Here is a 15,872-nt window from a genome sequence, read left to right as displayed (position 1 = left end):
CGAGCCTCTTAGAGCATTTTAGGCTGAATACATGAGCCAGTTCAAGACTCTGAGCAGGATGTGGATGAATTGACCTCGAAAAAGGCCATCGTCATGCCTTCTATTTCGGGACTAGGGCGGATCTGCCCGCGGATGTTTCCCCCACATCTTCTGTTGACGTTTGTCTTGTTTGTTTGGTAAATCATTAATGACATTGATCGTGAACTTCACACAAGCTCACTCATTTGGCTCCGATATTCGATCTCGCCTCTAAAGGATCAATTTCTCTGTAAATCTTACAGACCGGGTGTTTGCCACCAGTTTTCAACGTGCCGGCGCTCTGTTTACCCTACATCAACGCGTCAAGAAACCCGAATACGAATGCCTTAAAGCTTACACAACTGTGATATACACCCCTGCCCAATCGTAATTTGGGCCAAAAGGCCCAGGTGTCTGCAGGATGGCGATGACATTCACAGAAGATAGCATCAAGGAACTTCGATTGCGGCTGGAGGATGCGGTGGTAAAATGTTCGGAGCGCTGTCTTTATCAGTCTGCAAAATGGTAATGGATGCGCACACCGACATGAATCGAGATCTTGGAAGCTGAACTACAGGTTATATAGGGCCGCAGAAATGCTCAATTCTCTCGTATCCACCGACGGCAACGATACAGACGCTGAATCGCCCATGGAAACCGATCCGCAACCGAACGTGAATCCATTCAGCCCTCAATCAGATCCCACTGAAGCTACTCTAGAATTACAAGAAGCGCACAAATACCTTCTAGCAAAATCCTACTTTGACACTCGAGAATATGATCGATGCGCTGCCGTCTTCCTTCCTCCTACAATACCACCCGTGCCTCTTTCAACCGTGTCTCCAAATGTTAAGAGCAGAACATCATTGACGCCACAGAAAGGGAAAAGAAAGTCCTTCGTACGACCAGGATCCAAAGCCGGTCAGGCGCTACCCCGAAATCCATATCCGATCCTCAGTCAGAAATCCTTGTTCTTAGCACTATATGCCAAATATTTAGCAGGAGAGAAGCGAAGGGATGAAGAAACCGAGATGGTTCTGGGGCCTGCAGATGGTGGTATGACCGTGAATCGAGAGCTACCGGATCTTGCGCGAGGGTTAGAAGGATGGTTTGCGGAGCGGCGAGATCGGGGATTGCAGGACCGTGGTCAGGGATGGCTAGAGTACTTGTACGCGGTCATTCTTATAAAGGGCAAGAATGAGGAGGAAGCGAAAAAATGGTTGGTGCGGAGTGTACATCTGTTTCCGTTTCATTGGGGCGCATGGCAAGAATTGAATGATTTGCTACCAAGCGTTGACGATGTAAGCATTCTACTCAAGTGTGCTCAGTGTTGTCAATACTAACGAAGACTAGTTGAAACAAGTCGCGGAGACGCTTCCACAGAACATCATGTCCTTTATTTTCCAGGTCCATTGCAGCCAGGAACTGTATCAAGCCACTGATGAAACCCACCAGACACTTAATGGTCTCGAGTCTATTTTCCCGACCAGCGCATTCTTGAAGACCGAAAGAGCTCTTCTTTACTATCACTCAAGAGGTGAGTGACTTTACGCGTAGTGGAAAGCTTGGACAATATATACTGACCAAATATAGACTTCGAAGATGCATCGGCCATATTTGCGGATATCCTTATTGATTCCCCCCATCGCTTAGACAGTCTTGACCATTACTCCAACATTCTCTACGTCATGGGAGCTCGACCCCAGCTCGCATTCGTCGCTCAACTAGCCACAGCGACAGACAAATTCCGACCAGAGACCTGCTGCGTGGTTGGGAACTACTACTCGCTAAAATCCGAACACGAAAAAGCAGTTATGTATTTCCGACGAGCTCTCACTCTCGACCGCAACTTCCTATCAGCCTGGACACTCATGGGCCACGAATACATCGAAATGAAAAACACCCACGCCGCAATCGAGTCCTACCGCCGCGCCGTCGACGTAAACCGCAAGGATTACCGCGCCTGGTACGGTCTGGGCCAAGCATATGAAGTCCTCGACATGTGCTTTTATGCCCTGTACTACTATCAACGCACTGCTGCATTGAAGCCCTACGACCCCAAGATGTGGCAAGCTGTGGGCACATGTTATGCGAAAATGAACAAGATACCGCAGAGCATCAAAGCAATGAAACGTGCTCTGGTCGCCGGTGCATACTACGAGCAAAGCGCCGATGCTGCATCTGCCGACCACCCTACAGCAGGACGGAAGATTCTTGATCCGGATCTACTTCACCAGATTGCCTTACTCCATGAGCGATCGGACAATGAGGATGAAGCCGCGGCGTATATGGAATTAACTTTGCAACAAGAGAGCGGCGAAATCGAGCGCACCGAGACAGACTCTGAAGACGATGATGGTGATGAAAACTCAGACGATGATACGACCACTCAACCTCGTTCTCGACGACGACGACGTCAGAAGAGCAGCAGAGATGACGATAACGAGGTTGAAGCCGTCGGTGGTACGGGCGTTACGGCGACAACATCCAAGGCACGACTGTGGCTTGCTCGCTGGGCACTTAAACATGGAGATCTGAATAGAGCGGATCAGTTGGCTGGTGAGCTGTGTCAGGACGGGATTGAAGTTGAAGAAGCCAAGGCTTTGATGAGAGATGTCCGCGCGAGGAGGGAAGGTGGAGGAGGAGGATGATGATGATGATGGCAGACTATCTAGATAGAAATGTATGTCTTATGGATCTATAAATTATGATTTCTGATGTGCATGTTACGGTTTGAGAGGATATTAAACTGCAGTATTGATACCTTGGGATATTAACTCATACATCATTAAGCCCTGATCCTAGCAACGTGGGAAGATAAATAAACGTAGAAATGGACACAAAACATCACTACTGAGTCATAGAAAGCATTAAGAAAATAATCGAGTATGACATGACATCTTCTCCCAGAGAGTGACACAGACCAAGCACCTTTCCTCTGATTGTCATGTCCTTAGAGTCGAAAAGAAATCAAAACATCAAGAAACTCATAAATCCCAAGGCATCTCTCAAGTGATTTCAAGAAATGAAGTAGTGAAGTGGCCAATATCAATGACAACACAACCAAGAATGATTACATGCTGGGAAGAAGGAGGCGATCAGATAAAGGCCGAAGATGGGTCCATCTGATCATCATGAGTTGTGCAGCGAGGCTTCTCAGGACGGACCAGGCCGAGATCAAAATCAAAAGTAACAGTACCGGATGGAGCATAGTAACGGTCACCATAGAGATGGACGGTAGGATCGACGGAGACCCACTCGCCGACCAGTTCGACCTCGCTGGGTTCGTAGATATTGACGATGTTTGCAGCTACACGACTACTAGATGAACTAGCTCTAGTGTCGTGTTCATTGATCTGATCAATCACGCGTCGAGGGCCAGAAAGAACGGGGATTGGGGTTGCTTCGGTACCGGGGCGCCAGGAGATAGTAGCGTAGAAGTAGTGTGTGCCGAACTCGGACCACCAGTCGCTCAGAAGGAACATCTTGCTTTCGATTCCTGCTTCTCCTCCAGCCTTGAGAATGCGACTGTCAAGGAAGAAAATCTTACCCTGAGGCTGAAGATCGGGCTTTGGCTGACAGAGTTCGGTGGCCAGCAGATTACCCATGTCGTATAGCTGCATAGCGAGCACTGTGGAGGGTTTTGTGATATCAACCAGGACAATGCCCAAAGCCATGTCGTTCTTAACAGCAGCTGGGTTGGACAAACGAACAGCTCTGCGAGTGTATTGGAACCCCAATGACTTCACAAAATGCTTAGCAGAGAATGTGAATTCACGTGGAGCCTGGCGAAGAGTATCCTCCTGAAAACCAGACTCACCACAGTACATTGGAATAGTGGAAAGTGGAGAAACTGGGTGGGTTTGCAAAGGGTCTGTGAGTGCACGTATCTCGGTGTCGTACTCCTTCTCATGAAGTAGTCCAACGCATTTGGCGGTGTTTTTTGTGCCATCTGGTAACCGAAAGCGGGAGGATTCTAGCTTTGCTTCTGCTTCTTCAATGAACTTCAATGCCTCATCCAGAGTAGCTGCTGCTCGAGTTGAAACTTGATGTGATGGGACAGTTAGTTTCTCTCTCAAGGGGGTTGTCCAGCCACTACCGAGCCCACTAGGATTCTGTTCACAGCCAGAAGATTCCGTACTAGGACTGTCAGTGCTGGCAGGGCCGCCGACGTTGCTAGTCCAAGCTCCTGGGAATGGGCTTCCTGGAGCTCGAAGAAATTGCTGGGGAGCTTGATCCAAGTCCATGGTTGCAGAATTTTCCATGATTGTAGATGAAGTTGGTGCAGATATCTTGAGATGGTACAAGCACGACGAAGAGGCCAAATTCGATGATATGGTGTTAAAAATTGGTGATGTGAAATTCAAGTTTGACGATGTGAGGTCCAACTTTGCTGCAAAGTCCAAGTTTGAAGTAGGGTAGACAGAAGATATTGTGCGTTTGCGTACGTTAAACGAGTTAGTGGTTGGTGACTGACTGAAAGGTCTCACGTCTCTAATCAGCGAGGCTGGTGCCTGTTTGACAGAAGGCGGTGTCAATCGTGGTGAAACAAGACTGGCTGATCTGGACAAAGGAGAATTGCCTGTGAGCGATGACGTTGGAGTGCTTTGAGATTTGTCTACGATATACTCATGATATCTACTGGTGCCAGCCACCTTCTCAACCCAGACGGCATTTTCCTCCTCCAACTCGTGTGTTGGAACAGCACGTGCCTTCTGTGCTAGTTCTTGCAATTCAATGAATGAGATGGCATCCTCAAACGATCGATCCCAGTGGATCTTCAAGACACGAGGGAATCTCAGCGTATAGTATTGGGCATTACTTGGCTTATCAAAGCCGCTGCCCAGCAACTCTACGACAAACGGAGTCTTGAATGCAATATCCATATTGGGCAGAGAGTTGTGAATGCTATAACACTCAAACGCAGTGTTTGAGTCAACGTCACAGGCAACAAATTTGCCCCACTGATTGAGCACATGCAAGTCATTCACACTCAGACTGTGTGTGCCTATCATATCAATAATGCGAAATCGAGGTAAAGCACCTAGTCGAACAACATCTTCCTTATTGTCAAGACAGCCTATGAAGAAGTGTGTCCAAGAGTGTTGATGCATTGATGATAGAGAAGAGGCATCTTTCGCATCATATCGTGCACCTATCAGCGCAAAATCAGCAGTATCACCAAGTCCAGGTATGTAATCCTTCTTGAGTTTGATCCATCGACTGAAGCCGTCACTCCTTTGTGAAGATAAGACTGAGAAGTAAGGCTCGTCACATGCTTTAATCACATAGCCCTCCCACCGTTCAGCAATACTTCGCGATAGTGCCAGCTGAAGACGTCGTACAGCATCAGCGCGGGAGAAATCAATGATCTCCTGCTCAGCGATTTCAGCGCGCCCTGGACTGATTTTGATTGTTTCTTTGAGCAGTAATCGTCGTAATCTATGAGGCTTACTTAGGCAGATGTGATCGTCCAATAACAGTATATCAAAGAAAACAATCATTAGGTGCTCATATGGTTTGGGCCTAGAACAACTACCATCAGTCTGTACTTTAAAGTAAGAAAGCAGACGAAGACTAACTGTGAATCAAGATCTGCGCCAATGAACATGCCTGAACGACTCAGGAACTTCCTCAGTTTGTGAAACTCCAAAATCTTGCCGTCTCTATCATCCCAAACAAGTAGCTCACCTTCCAGAATACATTGCCGGGAAACTCTGCAATGAGGTTCGCCAATTGCAAGGCTTCGCTTGATGACATCGTGAATACCAACCCTATCAAGGGTCGAGTCCCTACCACTCTTGGAGAATATCTGGACGCAGTCTTGTCTCTTTGTGAGATCGATATGTATCTGGCAGTATTCTCCGTCATATTTTCTCTCAAGACTCATTCTGCGTTGGCGAATCATGTTGCTGCAGTGCTTGATACTTCGGGCCTTGTAGTACTCCGGACGACCTATTTTGATTCCAATTCGAGGTACAAAATGCTCAAGGGCCTTGTCGCTCAACAAATTGGCGAAGTGTGATTGTGGTTGAGGAGGAAAGAGCTTGAGTGGAGGGGACCTTAACAACTCGACTGCAGCTTCTAGTGAGTTCTGAAACAGTAGCAAGTGCGGCAAAAGGAAATGCACTTTCGTAAGCAAGTAGTCCGCAGGAAGCTGTACGGGATGATATGACTTTAAAATCATTCGTGTCAACCATTTCGCATCCCGACTGCTTAGTCTGCGATACAGCGATCCCAGTACCTCTTCCACGTCGACAGCAGCGTATTTTCTGCGCACAGCCGGGCCGGAAAACTGGCAACGTGATGCAACTTCTTGAAGGACATTGTCAATTTCCTCAACGGTGACTTCCTGTCCGGGTAGGATTTGGTTCTCAGCCTGGCTCATTACATTTTCGACGCATTCACCAAGATCCCCATTTCCGCTGACCTGCCACTGGCTGAGGTCTTTCAACCTCGAGGCTCCAAGGTACAGGCATCTACCGATGATGCGAGCCAGCGAAGCATGCTGTAACCAGTACACCCTATCCGGCCGCTTCTCGGGAAACAGACATGATAGCACGGCAAGTAGGTCTGTATCTTTGTCGTGTAGCCGTTTCGAATAGTTCAAGCACCAGCTTGAGATGGTACGGTAATCCGGGTTCTGTGCTTTCGCTGCACTGGTGGCTTTGACATAGCGATTACGCTCTAAACCGGAAAGTAGATCACACACGTAGGAGAACTTGAAGCCCATTCTCTTTCCGACGATGTCCCGAGTCGAATCGCGTGCGCTGGGCACAAGACGGCATTTTTGGATGATTTACGGTGGCAATGGCTGGCCGGAAGAGTCTTTGTGCCGGAGACAAAGGAGAAATTTGGCAAGATGTTCTGTTCAGAAGGGTGGACAGAAAACGCGACCTCCGTATTAGGGCTAAGACCCAGCGCGCGTCCATGGTACGCGAAGTCACGTGATGCAACATCCTTTATTAGTCAGGTAATTTACGAGAATGACTGATTATATGACACATTCATGATATAAAACCTACGGATACAGATTGACCTATGACCGAGACCCATTCCTTTTGAAGTATGTTGCATGGATGCCAAAACTCCATATACGCCTCCTATTGCTTCCGTCACACCGTTGCAGATTTCCAATAAAGCGAAACAAGAAGCTATATTACAAGATACCCTGCTTTTGAAGACTGTACACATGTTAGCGTTGACCATATGGAGCATGTTGATTGGGGGACGTACTCATAGTAGATCCGTTCGGGCATGACGTTTCCTTCGGCATCCTCCATTTGAACCACATTATCCTTGCTCTCTTTTTCTTTCTTTCTTTCCTGCTCGAGTTTCTCCCAGAGTCGCATTGCATCTTCAATCCGGACGATCTCGCGAAACAAGTTGGTTTGTTGAGTTATGCCCAGGCATTTCAATCCGTATATATGTCGCGCTTCTGAAAAGTGCTTATCGAATGCGCGTCGGCCCATGTAAACAAAGTTACCACAAATCTCACATGGATATTCCACGCCAAGACCATGGAGCTTGTACAGCCAGTACGGGATAGGTTTGCCATCCCAGGCAAGTGGCAGCTTGAGCGGGTTGTATATCCTGTCCTCTCCTTCTTCGTCGGATTCTTCCTCGCGGCCAAAGGCACCGGATGACAACTCCGTATCCGCCATAAGAGCTTCAATTTCCATCTGTCTCTCACGCTCCGTCATACCTTGCTTTCGCTCCACATTCACCCTGGTTGCTTCCCGTTCGGATTGTAGTGTTTTTGTCAAGCATCGAACGCGGTGTTCGCGCTCTGCAACTGCTCGTTCTTTGAGTGATTTCAAGGAAGAATCCTTGATGGCGCCTGCTAAGCTAGCACCATTTGGCGTGGCATTTCCATTGGCCTTTTTTGCTTCAGCAGCTTTGATATGTTTCTTGCCGGTCAAGTGGTTCTTGTACACATTCTCATTCTTGAATTCCTTCTCACAGTCAGCGCACCATATTCCTTCTCCTGTTCCCTCTGTTTTAGGTCCGACAGATTCAGTCATGGCTGCTTCGGCACCCCAGCCTGGTACTTCCTGGGCGGCCCATAGTTTATCAAACTCCTGATCGTAGGATGCAAACAACTTAGGAAGGTTTTCCAAGGGACGCACACGCTTGAGGAAGCCTTCAAGATAGCTCGACAGATCGCCCACGTACTTGAAGTATCTGTCGGAGACCTTTGCTGTCCGCTTGATAGGCAGTTGGGGCGGGGTAAACGCATCGAACTGATCGATATATTGAATATATGTAAGTCGCTTGACGCCAGGAATATTGAGATAGTCCTCGTGGAGCTGAATCAAATCCAGAAATTGTCCATACGCCTCTTCTCCGGTAAACATAGAATCTATTTCGGGGGCAAAGCTTTCGCCCTCTCCCGGATGTCGTCGTTTATATGCACGTTCTAAATTCTCCACGGGCTCGTTGGGGTAGCGTTTGTGAAAATCTTTGATCTCGTCTAAACGCTTGTAGAATTCTTCGAACGCATCGCCCGTAGAGATGGACTGAATTTCCTGAGCACGCAGACCTTCGGCATCTTTGTAAATATCTTGCAATCTTTTTGACTGTTCCTCAATGCGATCTAAGAATCCAGCAATCTGATGGTCTCGGGCGAGTCTTTCACGTATCTAAATAAAAGAAGTCAGCACGTTTTTAAGGATTCTCCAGCAGTCTGGGGAGATAGCCTACGTTTCGAGGTTCTTCAGCCACCCGGTCAGCAATTCCTTGCTCTAAACGTTCGAGATCCTCATGGATAAAACGCTGGTCTTCGAGAACCATTTCGAGTCAAGTAAAATGAATAACCGTGACTTTATTCACAAAGCAGCTGACTAAAGACGGTGTTGTAACTGTGAGAAATTGTTAGGATAGCTCAGAGCTTTTTGCGGCTGCTTAAGGTCACGTGGTTTTTATCGGTGCACGGGCCAACAGCATAAAATATCGGCATGCGCCACCGTAACTTGCTCCAGACCTCAGTGAATCTGCGACAACCTGTTGTTGTACCGTTTCTTCTCAAACACTTCATTCTTCAAATTACATAGCATTCAAAATGGCGGAAGGGATTGATCGTCGCGCAGATGGTGAGCAAAATCAGATTTCCAGTTGATCCTGCTAAACTAACATTGCTTAGAGCGCATGGAGTTCACAACCTCGAAAGAGGTCACGGTGGCCCCAACTTTCGAGGATATGCACTTGAAGGAGAATCTTCTACGTGGAATCTACGCTTATGGATACGAATCACCCTCGGCCGTTCAGTCCCGTGCCATTGTCCAGATTTGCAAGGGTCGCGACACAATCGCCCAGGCGCAATCTGGTACCGGTAAAACTGCAACCTTTTCTATCAGTATCCTTCAGGTTATCGACACAGTTGTTCGCGAAACACAAGGTATATCTCTTGAGTCTGCTGTATATCAATGCTAACGAAATTTAGCTTTGGTTTTATCTCCTACCCGCGAACTTGCAACCCAGATTCAGTCCGTCGTTATGGCTCTTGGCGATTATATGAACGTTCAATGCCACGCATGCATTGGTGGTACAAATGTTGGCGAAGACATCCGAAAACTCGAGTACGGTCAACACGTAGTCTCCGGTACCCCAGGACGTGTCGCAGATATGATTCGACGACGCCATCTCCGAACCCGTAATATCAAAATGCTGGTTCTCGACGAAGCAGACGAGCTGTTAAACCGAGGTTTCCGTGAACAAATCTACGACGTTTACAGATACCTACCTCCCGCTACCCAGGTTGTTGTTGTTTCCGCCACTCTCCCATATGATGTGCTTGATATGACCACCAAGTTCATGACCGATCCCGTGCGTATTCTTGTCAAGCGTGATGAGTTGACTCTCGAGGGTTTGAAGCAGTACTTTATTGCTGTTGAGAAAGAGGAATGGAAATTCGATACACTCTGCGATCTTTACGACACGTTAACCATCACCCAAGCCGTCATTTTCTGCAACACGCGACGCAAGGTCGACTGGCTCACCGACAAGATGCGCGAAGCCAACTTCACAGTGTCGAGCATGCATGGAGAAATGCCACAGAAGGAAAGAGACAGTATTATGCAAGATTTCCGACAGGGAAATTCTCGTGTTCTCATTTCCACCGATGTCTGGGCTCGTGGTATTGATGTCCAGCAGGTCTCCTTGGTTATCAACTATGACCTCCCCAGTAACCGTGAAAATTACATCCACAGAATTGGTCGAAGTGGCCGTTTCGGTAGGAAGGGTGTTGCTATCAATTTTGTCACTAGTGACGACGTTCGTATTCTCCGCGATATTGAACTTTATTACTCCACCCAGATTGATGAGATGCCCATGAATGGTAAGCTTTCCTTTCTATCTTGGATTCTATGGAAGTCTGACTTGATCGCAAAGTTGCCGATCTATTGTCGTAAATCATTTGAGATGCGTTCTTGATTCGCAAATAAAAAATCTCACTTATGAAAACTTGAAAACCCCATCGCCGCACGAGGTTTCTCGCGACCAACCTCGCTCGGATGGGCCCTCGAGGTACCGAGTATTGGTTAATGAATTATGTGTGGAGGAAATGGGAAAAGTCCTAATAGTGAGTTACCACAAATTGCGCAGATATAACGCTCAGTAAGCTAACAAGCACTCGTCTTTCTCGAGAGCAGTGTACTACCAGATTGCTAAATCTAATATGCCCAACAAATTTTAGATTATACCCCTGGAAAATGAATGATTGTGTTATACCTTCTAAATTGCCAATTTTCAATGGACTAGGCGACACACATGCAAAGGATACGCGAGGAACATGGGTTTTGTCTTTTAGTATCGAAATCCGGCTCTTCGGACCTAATACATCATCCTAATAACAACCTCTCATATCCCAACGTTGCCATAGCTGACGACCTAACAAGTACCAGTCACTTTAAGCACTGCAACGTCATGCGCCTCCAACTGCACAGTATACTCCTTATGCACACATCCCAAATCTTTTCCAGTCCAAACGTCCTCAACCCTATACCGATTGGCGTGCTTACCCAGTTGCGGAATCTCGCTCCAGACGGCAGTCCTACTAGCTGCGACGTCCTCGGAATTGAAAAGTAGTACCAAGTTCCAGCCATGGGAGGTTGCGCCGGACCAATATTCGGGCGGATAGTGCGGGTTGTATGTGCCGTTGTTGTAGCCTTGTTTGTAGGGAAGAGCTGGTTTGCCGATTACGGGGTCTTGGTTGAAGGCGATGAGGTCGGCGTTTTTGAGAATGGAGAGGTGTGTCTCTGGAAGGGTTGACAACTATGGACGGTATTGATGTTAGACAAATTGAAAGAAGATGAGGCCAGCAGAGAAATAGAAGGAGGACATACGTCAGTTCCGATGATCAGAGGTGACTTCATGATTGCCCATAGAGCGAAATGGGCACGGTTCTCCTCGATTGTCAAGTTCCCATTGCCGACTTCTAGCATATCTGGGTCATTGTGGCCCCAGAAGTCGACACTTGACAGCTCATGGGCATTCATGTTGGCTATAGCAGTGATTCTATCCCATGTTGCTATTTCAGATATCATATCAGATTAGTTGTTCATCTTGCGGACTTTAGGGAATTCAGGACATACCGTTGATATCACCAGTTACTCTCCACGAATTACCAGTGCCATTACCCCAAGATGGAACATCGGCAGATCCCCATTCACACAACGAATACAAAATAACGCGTTGATCTTGTACAGAGACCAGAGCGTCTCTCATGATATTGAACCGCTTCGTGGTATTGGAAGTACTCCAGTCGTAGCCTGCAGGAGCTGGGTCTGCAAGGCCTGGACAAGTGCCGTTAGGGTTCACGCCGGGGTAATCACTGTCGGGGATACAAGCGTTGTACTCGTCATCCCATTGGGAGGGGTAGTTACAGTTGTCGTATTTGAGATCTACACCAGACAAGTCAGTCAGATCAGATCGTCTAATTTCTGATTTAGGAGCAGACATACAGTCAATACCCCATTCAGCAAAGGTCTGGGAATCGGTCGTCTCGTACCCGAGACTTGCTGGATAACCAGCACATGTCTCATAGCCAGCGCCTAGACAAAATGAGATCAGCATGGCATCTTTAAGCGGTGTATGGATTGTAAACATACTACTGTAGATACCAATCTTCAAACCAAGATCATGAACCTGCTGAGCGGTACCATTGATACCATTCGGGAAAGTGTCAGGATTCGGGATAATGCGGTTTGTAACATTATCACGGCCGGATTTGACAGACCAGCAATCGTCAACTAGTGTTCAGTCAGTGTCAATTGGTTTTCCAATTCAAGTTTGTGTTCAATTGATCACTCACTGTTAACGTATTTGTAGCCCAAGGCTTGTAGACCGCTTGTGTTGAGTTGCGTGGCAGCTGTCACGATCTTGGTCTCATTGACATCGCAACCGTAGGCGTTCCATGAGTTCCAACCCAGAGCTGGTAATCTTCCCTATTTTCAGAAATCATTGGTATCAAATAACTTTCGTAGACACCAGATAGGAAGGTTGGGCGTGTCACCCGTGAGGAATGTAAACCTACCACATTGTCTGGGAGTACCAATGCATTTGCACTCCTTAGAGCTAGCAGCAAAGCCGCTGCAGTTACACTACTTGACATTGTCTGTTCCAGTTCCAAGGCTTGACATGAAAGAGTCACGAATTCTCTTTGAGTAAGTATATACCCCCTACCAACCGTTGGTATTAACAGCCTCTCCAGGTGGGAAATTTTCACGCTTATATACACCCAGTCAGCACTGCTCAGCCCGGAAACAAATTGTCCGTGTCTCAATTGATCGCCATCATCAGTATGTGCTAGCACTTCTTCGTACGACATAGGCCAAGCCACCCTATCTAATTCGTGGGGTTAGCTGCAGATCCCTTGCTTATATTTGGCTAGGCTTTGAATGGAATTATCCGAGATCCTAGAAAATCAGGATACAAGCTGCGCGACCTCCGCACGTTGCGGAGATCGTTCCCATTTCGCGGTGATCGATTGGATCGTTGGCAATTATTGACTTGGGGTAATGTAACTCTGTAACGGTAGTATACGTGGATTATGAATCTGAACGAATCATATGAGCGAAATAGCATGGATTTTCATGAAGAATACATAGTAGACTAAAACCACATGTGTCCAATTATTCCTGACCTTGCCAGTTGGGCCACGGACAAAACGGCCATTGTGAGGCCTAAAAAGGTAACTAGCCTAGAGAATGTACCTAAATCCCCGAACAGTGACGCCATTTCGCTCCTCTTGTTCATCCAGTTTCTTATTCTCCATCTTGAGGACAAAGCGAATGATGATTGCCATAACGGCACATCCACAGCAAGTACAAGCCAACACAACACCGGCCACGACATACTTCGGAGCCTGCGAGTCTGGATACAGGTAACTTCCATAGATACTAGATGCATTTCCGAACATACCACAAATGGCCACGACAACAGATCGTTTAGCCAATGGACGAGCAAAAGTAGATGTGATCCAGGCGAGGATGAGTTGGAATGGCGGCAAGACGCCGATAGGCAAGAGGTACATGGCGAACATGCGTGCGCCCAGGTTGTTGGTTGTGATCATGATGATGTTTCCGATGGCGCCGACGAGCATGCAGCATGCGATGTGTATGCTACGTTCTTTGGTGCGAGAGGAGTGGTAGGATACAAGGAGGACGACGATGAAGGTGGCGAACCAGACGGGAACGGTGAGAAGAAGGGTGGTGGTGTTGTTGTAGCCGAGGGATTTGACAATTGATGGGAAGAAGTATCTGTTGAAAGAATGTCAGCAAATTGTGCGCGTGCGCGTCGACAGGGGATTTGAAAGAGAGACACACGTGAAAGACTGCGACAACAAGTTCAGATGATGCATTATCATGAACAAGTATAGCTTCCAATCCTTGAATGCCATTCGTACAGCTTGCATAGGAGTAATAGCATATCGATCATCAATCTCACCGGCGGCGTCTTGCGCGAGACGCCACTCAGCATAGTGCTTTTCTTCGATGTTGAGCCAACGGGTTGTGCTTGGGTAATTAGGCATGATCCACCTATTTTCGTTAGTAGAGTGTCATATGGTCAGTTTTCAGCGTGAAATAATACATAGCAATCAAGGCAATACCAACTGTTGCACTGCCTTCGATGATGAACAACCACCTCCAACCGGCAAGACCATGTGCACCGTTGAGATCTGCAAGGACACCAGCTGCGATGAGTCCGCCGAACCTACAAACGGTTAGTCTAATGACCTCCAGATTTCGTCTATGTGTTGTGAAGAACATACATATTGGCAAGCGCAACACCAGCATACAGAATACCGATACGATGCGCAAGCTCGTCAGCTCGGTACCATGAAGACATCAAGAAGATGCATCCCCTAATGAGGTTAGCAATGACATACATCTAGATGTACAAATAAAATCATACGAGAAGAAAGGTGCTTCGGCAGCACCCAAGAACAAACGACACAAGAGCTCGCCGACATAGCTCTTGGTTGTTGACTGCAGGGCCGAAATTGTACCCCTATCATGTTTAGTAGAGTTTCGTCCTATTTGAACCTAGTATTTTGATCGACGTACCATAGAGCCATCATACCGCAAAGATATAGCGCTGGTCGGACGCGGGTGAGGAGAAGGTTGGACGGAAGTTGGAACAGAATGTAGCCCTATATCCATCGATTAAGAGGAATTCCATACGAGACAGATCGAACCTATACATACAATGAACAAAATAGATGTAATGGTGTTATACTCGGTGCCTTTCAGGCCCAAATCTTTTGTAAGCGTTCCTAGTTTTGCCTGCGCCAACGCACTATATCACGAGAGTCGTTAGCAAGCGTCTTCAAAGTCACAAAATTTGACAAAAGTGAATTAGTGGTTTTAAATACTTCCGATCCAAGAAATTCGTCAAATACATCAACACAACCCATGGCAACAAATGCAGGTCAATCTTCATAAGTAGCTTCCTGGTTGCTCTCTTGTGCCATTCAGTATCCCGCGACGCGAACTCGATAGACATTGCCTGTCTCTCTGCATCAACGCCCTCGAGACCTGCCGTCGAGAGCTCGACATGGCACGTTGGCTCAACTTTCTCGCTGGCTTCCATCTCAGTCGTCGTTATTGTAGTCGAGAGTAAGAGTGTGGGTGAAAATGTGCCGTAGATACTTATTTGCCACACCTACGTTCGCAAAATCGTCGACGAAAAACCTTGAAAACTGAAGAGTCGTCTCGTCTCTATTTCAAGGATTTGCCATTTCATAATATCTCTCCCCACGGGGCTCTCTCCGCATACCGTCCCAGGCCTGTAATTGTCCAAGTATTTCACACGCTAATGCTTAGGCATGTTTTCTTAAAAGAATTGTGACCCGTTACTATGGGGGATATTCGCCGTCGGATAGCTTCCCGATCCCCGCCCCCCATAGGGCTTCTCTCCGATGAACCTTAAGCAGGACTGGATAAGGACGAAAGCGTCCAAATTAGACGACAAAGTTCGTTTAAAAGAGGAGAAAATAGCCCAGAACATCGAAAAAAAGTGGTAGAGGAACGCGGGGTCGGCTGTTGAGACGAAAGAAGACCGGGGTAAGTCGCTGTTGGAAGGGATAGAATGCTAAGTGCCTAGCAATTCAGTGTCATTGACAAAATCATCCTCTCCTCTTGCTCTTTCCATTTTCACCAGTCTGATAGCGTGTCGAAAAATGAAAGGAAGATATGTTAAGTGTCTTGAAAACCTGACAAGCAGGTGACTGTGATGGCTGGAAGGCGAGCGATTAGGGTTAACTGTGGGTGCCTGAGGCAATGGCACAAAACATTTCGCACGCCCTAGTCGAGGAACCATGGGGATATTGCAGACATGCTCATATATATTGAATC

General features: G+C 47.2%; 5 protein-coding genes across 5 annotated transcripts; 2 read left to right on the top strand and 3 right to left on the bottom strand.

Moving 5' to 3' along the window:
* Positions 1-439: 439 nt before the first annotated feature.
* Positions 440-2,669, top strand: BHQ10_004632 (uncharacterized protein; the record flags this gene model as incomplete). The annotated part of the gene is made up of 4 exons (XM_040877019.1): positions 440-543; positions 605-1,319; positions 1,372-1,555; positions 1,612-2,669. The coding sequence occupies 4 exons, from the start codon at positions 440-442 to the stop codon at positions 2,667-2,669; spliced, it is 2,061 nt and encodes a 686-aa protein (XP_040733136.1).
* Positions 2,670-3,116: 447 nt separating this feature from the next.
* BHQ10_004631 (uncharacterized protein) lies at positions 3,117-6,751 on the bottom strand (the record flags this gene model as incomplete). The annotated part of the gene is made up of 2 exons (XM_040877018.1): positions 3,117-5,460; positions 5,601-6,751. 2 exons carry the CDS (start codon positions 6,749-6,751, stop codon positions 3,117-3,119), a joined length of 3,495 nt encoding a protein of 1,164 aa, XP_040733135.1.
* Positions 6,752-7,177: 426 nt separating this feature from the next.
* BHQ10_004630 (uncharacterized protein) lies at positions 7,178-8,811 on the bottom strand (the record flags this gene model as incomplete). Its single annotated transcript, XM_040877017.1, has 3 exons — positions 7,178-7,202; positions 7,255-8,660; positions 8,722-8,811. The coding sequence occupies 3 exons, from the start codon at positions 8,809-8,811 to the stop codon at positions 7,178-7,180; spliced, it is 1,521 nt and encodes a 506-aa protein (XP_040733134.1).
* A 268-nt stretch (positions 8,812-9,079) lies between these two features.
* BHQ10_004629 (uncharacterized protein) lies at positions 9,080-10,427 on the top strand (the record flags this gene model as incomplete). Its single annotated transcript, XM_040877015.1, has 4 exons — positions 9,080-9,110; positions 9,161-9,415; positions 9,461-10,354; positions 10,408-10,427. 4 exons carry the CDS (start codon positions 9,080-9,082, stop codon positions 10,425-10,427), a joined length of 1,200 nt encoding a protein of 399 aa, XP_040733133.1.
* A 478-nt stretch (positions 10,428-10,905) lies between these two features.
* On the bottom strand, positions 10,906-15,108 carry BHQ10_004628 (uncharacterized protein; the record flags this gene model as incomplete). The annotated part of the gene is made up of 15 exons (XM_040877014.1): positions 10,906-11,289; positions 11,361-11,545; positions 11,610-11,918; positions 11,979-12,068; positions 12,126-12,266; positions 12,329-12,461; positions 12,551-12,584; positions 13,230-13,775; positions 13,842-14,054; positions 14,107-14,229; positions 14,288-14,380; positions 14,431-14,526; positions 14,583-14,668; positions 14,724-14,814; positions 14,918-15,108. The coding sequence occupies 15 exons, from the start codon at positions 15,106-15,108 to the stop codon at positions 10,906-10,908; spliced, it is 2,715 nt and encodes a 904-aa protein (XP_040733132.1).
* Positions 15,109-15,872: the final 764 nt, after the last annotated feature.

This window comes from Talaromyces amestolkiae (assembly GCF_001896365.1).
Source record: "Talaromyces amestolkiae strain CIB chromosome Unknown scaffold8.1, whole genome shotgun sequence".
Classification (NCBI taxonomy): domain Eukaryota; kingdom Fungi; phylum Ascomycota; class Eurotiomycetes; order Eurotiales; family Trichocomaceae; genus Talaromyces; species Talaromyces amestolkiae.
This window is presented reverse-complemented; position numbering and strand designations above follow the sequence as displayed.